Source organism: Pinus tabuliformis, chromosome 4_2 (assembly GCF_031772625.1).
Source record: "Pinus tabuliformis cultivar Carrire ecotype Pingquan chromosome 4_2, CPIR1, whole genome shotgun sequence".
Classification (NCBI taxonomy): domain Eukaryota; kingdom Viridiplantae; phylum Streptophyta; class Pinopsida; order Pinales; family Pinaceae; genus Pinus; species Pinus tabuliformis.
Window position 1 is genome coordinate 1056019697 of NC_142304.1, and position 9397 is coordinate 1056029093.

The 9397-nt window shown below is 38.1% G+C and overlaps 1 protein-coding gene across 1 annotated transcript; it reads left to right on the forward strand.

Moving 5' to 3' along the window:
- The first annotated feature begins 4654 nt into the window (after positions 1–4654).
- Positions 4655–5490, forward strand: LOC149173229 (uncharacterized). Its single transcript, XM_089427891.1, has one exon. It carries the CDS (start codon positions 4843–4845, stop codon positions 5473–5475), a length of 633 nt encoding a protein of 210 aa, XP_089284017.1. The 5' UTR covers positions 4655–4842; the 3' UTR covers positions 5476–5490.
- Positions 5491–9397: the final 3907 nt, after the last annotated feature.

A 9397-nucleotide genomic window follows, 5' to 3' on the forward strand; every position in this document is an offset into this window, starting at 1 on the left:
TTCCAACGAAGGGCAGCCATACCATTACATGCAGCAGAGGTTTATGTGAGAGGCACAAGTTTTTACACGCAGCAGAGGCTTCAAAATGGATATGGAAAGCTGCAGAAACGAAAAGAAGTGGTGCATAGATGATATCAATAGCAGGATACAAGGTTTCAAAAAATTTTAACGCACAGGTTTATGGACAGTCAAACAGCATGGACAGCGCTGCATAGTGGAGCGCTGCATAGTGGGGCAGTTACTATGTCAGGAGCTGCTCAGGCAGATGCGTTATGGCAGAGTATGGGACAGAGGAGTTACAAGGCACGCCAAAAAAGGAACCTGGGACCTGTGCTCTGATACCATGTCAGGCCAGGAGTAACTCTAGACTTGGCATAAAAACTGATTCGTTTATTTCATTAGGTAGCTATTGTTATATACATGAATGTGACTGATTAGTTCATCTTCTTGATGACTGTTCACATTCCAAATTCATCCAATCGCAGAGGATTAGGTGTCAACACAGGGGAGAAAAGGCAGAGATTGAACCCCCTATCAGAGGAGGAATTCATTCAGGAAATCACAAACAGTCCAAGGGAAGAAAGAGTGGTTAACCAGGATACATCTCCAGTCACAAAAACATCAGCCAGTTCACATAGACAAGAGATTAGAAGGCAACACAGTGTGGAATTCTCTTCTGTCAGGCAGCAAAGTAAGCAAGGCTCAGAAATTAAGAGAAAATTCACTGAAATAAAAGCAAAGAATGAGCCAATAAGGATTCAACTCTGTAATCACTTGCTGAGGATGGCCCCCATAAATCAACAAAGGCTAATGTTAGCATATGACATCCAAGAAGGAAAGATGATCCTGAGTTACTTCAAGCCCAAAATGCTGCAGCCACAAATAGCTACTGATTACATCAGGACCAATCTAGAAGTATTAGCCAAGGATATCCAGCCAATGGACCAAATTGAATTACATAAGAAAACAGGTGAAATGGTATACTCCACATTGGCAAATAAGGCATTGCTGGCCTACAAATTACAAAATTCTTTAAATAATACTTCTGCCCAATTGGAATTGGAAAAAGCTTCCTCCTTGGCTAAGGATAACAAAATTAAATCCTTAGAAGAAATTATCATAGAGCAGGGACATGATCCCAAGGATCCCAAAGGAATCCAAGCATTAATAAGAAAGAAGGAGGAAGACATTGCAGCTCTCAGGAAGCAGCTCAAGCTGCCCATTACCATGCATCCCAAAACTACAGAGATTGTTGAACAAAAATCACAGGAAGATGCAATGGAACTGCTGATCAAAATGAATGAGAGATTGGCAGAAACAAAGAAGGCATTGGAGGAAGCACTACAAGGAAAACAGGGAGAGTTGACCTCTCAGCCATCTCAAACAGCTCCAATTGTTACAACTGCTCCTTCTACAGTCACAACAGCAGTCCCTCCTACTAATCCGGCATCAACAGCACCAAGCACTTCAACAACAACAACAGCAGGCAGCAGCACTACCATGTCTACTGAAGAACTGATAAAGGCCATGGAGGATCTAAAACTCCAGGTGTCAGAGTTAAAAGGTGCCAAAGAGAAATTGGAAAAATTGGAAGTAAGTTATGATAAATCCAAGATGACTGTAGTAGAAAAAACAAGGGAGGTGAAAGCATTGGAAAACAAAATAAAGGCATTGGAAAAGGACCTCTTATTGGACAAACCCCTGGCAGAAATCAGGAGCATTCTGTGGGCTAACATTAGCCAATCCATCACTGATATGTGGAAATCAATACAGATAATTCATGAGCAGATTGATTTGGTAGCAGTAGCTCAAGAAGAAATGCAAAAGGCCAGGGATGCATTGGGAAACATTCCTAAACAGGCCAATAGGCTAATATATTTCATGAACACCTACACCAAAGAAGATCTGGCAAAATTGGATATCAGGGACAGGACAAGCACTATTTTAATAATTAAAAGGGTCCTGACCATGAGTAATTTCATACAAAATTTGGAAAGGAAGTGCCAGGAAATGCAAATGGAGATAAATGCTTTCACATAGAAATTTAGAGTTTTGGAGGAAAAGGGTCTGCCAAGTTTATTAACTGATGACTACAGACTAATGTCACATGCAACCTATGTACATATATTAAATACATGTGTGAATATTCAGGCCACAACATCATCAAGTTCTACAGGAGAGAAGGCACTCCCATCTGGACAGAGCCTATATGACAATTTGGAGACTTTGTTTTTTATTGAACATGAAGTCAAGCATCTTTTCACAGTCTAGCCCACTTTTTTCAGGTACACAGATGCAGATGAAACTCTAATTAAAATTCGCAGGCACCAATTACCAGATAATGAATGGTGGGAGAGTATGCTGGAGATTTTGTAGGCAGCTGTTATCACAAAATCAAGCACTGAAAGGCTGTTGATCAGGTAGACTCTGTGTAACTGTTTCAGACCAATCTTTCACTCAAAGGATTTTAGATACGAGGACAAGGACAAAGAAAAATTTTCATCTGTTTCTCTATTACTATGATCATTATTCCATTGTTTGAAACCTTGAATTGAAGGAGAGTTTGCCACCGCATCTGATCTATCTATCCATTCCTCCAAAAACATAAGCCAAAAGTCTTCAAATGACTTGATGGATTTGGCGGGAAAGCTTTCAATCCACCGTTTACATTTCCCTTGAAATGAATCATAGAACAACATAATGCAAACATCCTCATGTTTAACTCTAAGAAGCTCAGTAAAATGACAAAAATCTGAGATATGCTTCAGAGTTAAACTCAAATCTTCTCCATTGAATTTTGGACCATTCCTTAGAAAATATGCATCCTTCGGAAAATGATTTGGGAAACCATGAATTCCTGAAAAATCTATGCATGTATACCTTGAAATGAGAATGGTAGCGTCTCGGTCCTTCATAACTCCAGTGGAATCACCATGAATATATGAATTTTAAATTCTTTAACAATGGAATAATGATCATAGTAATAGAGAAACAGATGAAAATTTTTCTTTGTCCTTGTCCTCGTATCTAAAATCCTTTGAGTGAAAGATTGGTCTGAAACAGTTACACAGAGTCTACCTGATTAGCAGCCTTTCAGTGCTTGATTTTGTGATAACATTTTGGTGCGTCTGCCGGGAGTCTGAAGATTATTCATTCCCGAAATCAATGGTTGAACTTCTGAAGGTAGCAGGAGCTCAGACATCTTTTTGAGGCTGCAAAACTACCTTGGCGACTCCACACATCAAATAACAAATTGGAAGGTGACTCCACTGCTAGAAGATCAGTAGCTTGATGAAGTTACAAGATGAATTCCACTGCAAGAATGAATGCCAGGTATGCTCCTATGAATCGGTCTCATATCCCTGGTTTTCCAAATCATATGCCAAAGGTTGAGTGGTTAGAGGATCTTCCAATATTCAAAGATGAAAAGAAAGATGATGCTGCTCTTCATTTGGTTAAATTCCATATGCATGTACGCAGTCTTAAGGTTCATTTCCCTGAAGATTGTCTTATGAAGATGTTTATGACCACTTTAGAAGGAAAAGCATGGTCTTGGTATAAAAGTCTGGAAAATGGTTCAATATATTCGCTTGCTAGTTTTCATGATGAATTCTGTGAAATGTATAAAGAAGGTTATCCTTCCTTATTGCTGCTTAAATATTGCTGTAGAAATTCTTTAAGTCTTATTTAGTACTTGGAAGATTTTTATGATGATGATGAATTTATGGATGAAGAAATTTTAGAGGCTCTTCATAACAATGCATTTCAGCACCAAGAAGAAAGTATAACATCTCATGAAACGCAGCATGAAGATCAGCAGGGGTTTACTTGTGAAAACCATGTTTCATCCTTTGATATGAATGAAGAGATGCAGCGGATTTGTCAGTCTTTTGATCATAAAGAATATGAAATTGATTGCAAACAACAAGAAGAAGTGGGAGATAGCTTTTATGACCCTCAGGAAGAGGAAAAGGTTGGCTTTTTATGTCAAACTTCTCAGCAGCTTACAGCAATACATGATCATAAGAAAGAGGAAAATTACATTGTTTGTAGGCAGCATTCAGAAAAGCAGTTTGATAGCACATCAAAGGAATTTTGTGTGGTTGAGTATCAGTGGTCTAAAGATGTGGAGTGTTATGATGATCATCAACATAACCATGTATTCTTTGACCCCATAAGTGACTATATGGACAAGATTTGCACTCCGGTCTTTCATTTTCATTTGCATTATGAAGATCAAGTATATTATGAGTTGATGTGGTCATCTCACTACCATGGTTATTTTGAGGTTGAAGGCAGTCAAAAACCTCCAATATCAGAGAAGACAATTGATTGGCTTTATTGGAAATATCATGTTGCTTGAGCTACAAGTGAAGCTTACAGCTGATAGGGTAGGTAGGTAGGAAAGTGCAAATAAGCTCAAGGTTGACTGAGAATTTTTTTCAGTAGTGGTAGATTTCTTTTTCCTATAGTGATCATCAAGCTTAAGCCCGAGGTGAAGGCGTTTCTAGCGGTAGTAAGTGACATCACAGCTCTTGTCGCTCTCAGATTCGTGGTCCAAATCTACCTCGAGCATGAGGGTGACTTGGAACTCGTTGCCAAGAGCATTGAATCCTCAGATCTTGACTTCTCAAGATACGGCGTTACCTTTTTTTTTTTTTTGAGGTGGTCTTCATTGGAGGTCGCACACAACCGGGTACCATAAAACCTGAAGAAGGGGATCGGCATCCTTATGCTGTTTTGAATTGTGAACCTGCAAGGCAGAATATCTTGCCATCTGTTCTGTATATACAGAAGATACTTCGCAGGAGGTCTTTCCTCATCAAGAATCTTGAAAATGCTATGCGAAGGTTTTTACAGTCCCTTGAGCTTTTTGAGGACAATGAAAGGAAAAAACTTGCAATTTTTACTTCACTCACATTCTCTCAGAAATTATCTGGGCTTCCACCAGAAACCGTGTTTCAACCTCTTCCCAAAGACAACCTTGTTTCGAAGGGAATTGTACTTTCATTCATCACAGATTTTTTCAAGGAGTATCTGGTTGACAACAATCTTGATGATCTCATAGCATTGCTGAAGCCAGGGAAGATAGAAGATAATCTTCTTGATTTGTTCCCAATACAGAAACGCACCACTGAAGCTTTTGCAGAACACTTTAGTAAGGAGGGTTTGGGCGCTCTTGTCGAATATAATGAAAAGAAAATGTTTGATGTGAAATTAAAGGACATGAAGAGTTCATTAACAACTTTGATTGCAGAGAATGCTGATATTTCAGAAGTCATTGAAACTGTAAAGCAGCACCATAAAGAGTCAAAGTTACCTGATATTGAAGTAGTGCGTATCTTATGGGATGCTATTATGGATGTTGTACAGTGGTCTGGAAAAAACCAGCAACAAAATTCAAATTTGGCGTTGCGCCAAGTTAAGACATGGGCAAAACTCCTTGACAGTTTCTGTACAACTGCAAAACTATAGTTGGATATTATGTACAAGACTCAAAGTCAATGTTATGAGGATGCTAAACTCATGAAACTGTTCCCTGAAATTGTGAGGTCTCTCTATGATGAGGAAGTTCTTGCTGAAGATACTATTCTGATGTGGTTTGCACAGATGATCTGCTATTTCTTTTACAAAAATATATCTTTTGGGCTTACACTCTTCAATTTTGAAGCATATACAAGTTCCTCTGGACAGCCCATATATGATGATTGGTATATGCTGCTTTTCAATATTATTTTGACATCACTGCCAGTCATATCTTTGGGGGTTTTTGAGTAAGAGGTTTCATCTGAAGTATGTTTGCAATTCCCTGTTCTCTATCAGCAGGGCCCAAGGAATATATTTTTAAACTGGTACCGTGTACTTGGATGGTTGGCAAACCATGAGATTATTTATGATATTTGTCAACAACCACTTCAGTTGCCTCTGTCAAATGTTTCAAGTACAGTTAAGGAATTTCAGAAAGTGGGGAACTATTTATCTATGGTGGAACAGTAACCTTCTGAGATAATGCAGGATGCAGTGATTCCATCCATGAGTGCGTTGGTAAAGCCAGAGTTTCTAAGGCACCAAGACAAAGATGTCAGGCTCATTGTTGTTACTTGCATTAGTGAGAATCACACTGAAAACGTATCTGCTTCAATGAAAACAATTAGGAGTTTGGTTTGAATGAAAGAAAGACTGTGTTTTTGAAATTACAGAGCAGTTTCGTAGCGCGCTACGAAACTGCTGTAGGTGGTGTTTTCAACGCAAACAAACAGTTTGGTAATATGTGCGGGAATTTTCAAAAGGAAACACCTAAAGGATATGTAAGAGATCAAATGAAGCCATCACAGCCATTCTGATCAAGACAGGTGTGCCTTCAAAAAGGTGAAATGTTTTAACTCAAGTTTAAAATTTTCGGTTATAAAGCCACTTTATTACCGGTCATAGGGTATTGAATGAATTGCATACAAGGAATTTTGGCTTGCACACTTGGCCATCGATGAAGCCTCCAACACGTCAGGAACATGGTGGTATTCTATATTTTTGGGTTATTAAAGGGACTAAAAAGACATGCTGCTGCATATTCGAAGTGATGGGGGACCAGAACCGAAAAGCAAGGGATATTCCCTAACATCACTGAGCAGTTAAAGCCTTCAGCATCCAAAGCCAACATGGAGCATTAACTACTCATCTCAGCCATCTCAGCCAAACGAAAAGGAAACCAGGTGTCAAAGAGCAAGGAGGAATCATTCTACGAAGAAGATAGAGTTAGAGTCATAATCAAATTAGAACTCTTTAGAACTTCAGTTAGCACTTATTGTATTTAATAGTTTGTTGCAAAGCAGATAGGTGTCATTAGTGGCAGTCATCGAGCTCCCCTCATGCTGGAGGAGGAAGCTCGAAGTAGTTAGAATTATGTTTCTATATATAGCTGAAACATCTATGTAATGGAGGTTGGATATTTGAGAAAACAGAGTATTGTTTTGGCTTGTGTAAAAACTCAGTTTCAGTAATACAATTTGCTGCTTTTCTTCTCAGGATTCATACAATATTTCTATGCTCAAGATATGTGGTTTTGCTTTGTCCTTGATGTTTTTTACAGTTGTATAAATACACAATCACTCAGAATTCACTTATGCTGCTCTGATTTCCTGTGTGTATTTGTAAACTGAGGTTTCCTATGAGATGTGTTTTGAGTATCTAAATGTCACATGCCCTGACTTCTATGTAAAAGCAGTGTTATGGTTTATTGAAATATGATTGACTCCATAAGCCCAATGGAAGCCCATGTAATGTTTGTCCAGCCTTCATATTTGTTAAGTTCACTTCACAAGAGTTAGCCATCTTATTAATAGTCAAAATCAATAACCTTTTGAGAGAGCCCTCTCAGGCTAAGGAGGCTAAGCCTTAGTCAAAAGATTGGTCTGAAACAGTTACACAAGGTCTACCTGATCAGCAGCCTTTCAGTGCTTGATTTTGTGATAACAACAGCTATGAAAGCTTTGTTCATATTCCCAGGACACTACAGATGTTATAAAATGAAGGAAAGAGCAGATAAAACATCGCGTTGGACAACAGTTAATTGAAATGCAGAAAAAAAAAAAAAAAAAAAAAAAAAAAAAAAAAAAACACCGAGGAAAGCAATGCCAGCAGCACAGAATTTCACTAATATCCATCGGCTGACTTACTGGGCAAACAATCAATGAATCTCACCAAGAAAATGACCAACACAACATTTCTTACTTCTGCATTCATTTCTCTCTGTTCCCAAGAGCATTTACTGCTTCTCGAGTAGGTGACAGAATTTATGGCAAGATATTATCTCCTTTGAGATATTTTGTAAAATTTTGTACAAATACTTCCCCAATCTAAGTATTAGGGGCTAGTGAATATCATTCTGGACCTGCGTTGTAAATTTGAGAACTCTTTTGAATAAAGATTGTTGAAATGCTTTGCTGATGAGCTCTTTGGTTATGGAATTAATGGCGGAAGCCCATGTTGCAGAATTCTTGGATTATCTCATGGATCAATAAGTCTTTTTAACTCTTGTTTTACTATTTCTGTGTTTTATATATCATCTATATATCATGTTCTAAATTGCAGGAAGAAAGAATAGCCTAGAATTTACTTAACTGTACTCTGTGTTCAATTCCTGTCATTTTTTATGTTTTCTCCAGGACTAGCATAGGCAGGAATTCTTAACTGCTCCTGTTTCCCAGGTTCTTACAGTTGGTATACGACCAAAGTCCCAAATTGACTATAAGTGGGGAGGATCATGGGTATATAAGGATGGACAAATATCTCCATTGGTATGAGGCCTTTTGGGGTAAAGCCCAAAAACAAATCCATGAGGGCTTAGGCCCAAAGTGGACAATATCATACCATTGTGGAGATATGTGGTGTCCAGAGTCCCAACATTACACCCTAAATATAATTAAGGAATTCTTAACTGCTCCTTGGTAGTATTTACCCACTTTCCTTCTGTTAGCATGATGAAGGATCCTTAATTGCCTTTCATTCCCTGACTCCATTTCACCTGATTCCATCTTGAAAATTGTTCCATGACTAATTATCTTGCTCTGTAGTCCCTCCTATTGTCAAAGAAACCATACCCGGAAATTTATTTTCATTGACTCCATTAACCCAATGGTTTTAACTTGTCTTATTTTGCAACCTTGTTCTATTGAATGTCACCATCCAAAACTCAAACAACTACCTGCACTTCATAGCTAGCCTAACATATAGCAAAACAAAGTTAAATCACAAAGAGAGAGCTCTCTCTGGCTACATATTGGCTAGAATCTACATCTAAAAGATTGGTTAGTGGTTACCTCAGCCGTATTCCCTTTCTCATTTCTTTTGGGGAACAACCTGAGTGATAACAGAAGTCATGATTCCTCATTCATTTACAATATGGAATGCTTCAAATGTCATAACATTTGACATATGGCTCATGATTGTAGCTTGACTTGGGTCCCTAAACAAGCTAAAAAAATGACTACCAAGCAAGAGAAGAAAGTTACACAAGTATGGAGAAGGAAGAAAATTAGATCAAAAAGTGTCTTAGACATTCAAGGGATTAACACATGTTGTTGATTTGATGAGTACATATTTGAAAGATGTGATATTCCAAGTTTTGATGATGAAATTCTGTCAAACAATAGGCCATGCATACTATTAGGGGGAGCTTTTGATTCTTGATTATTATTACAGAATCTATCCATGAAGATCCCTATGAAACTCTTGATGAGTTATACATGGAAAATCATCTCTTTATAGATCATATATTGACAGTAATTCCCTTGAAGAAAATCATGATACTTTGAATATGTCTTCCACGTTATCACAAGGCAACAATCTTTCTTGTCTTGAGAAAAAGAAGAGCTAGAGGAGTTTATGTAGGTAGGGGGAG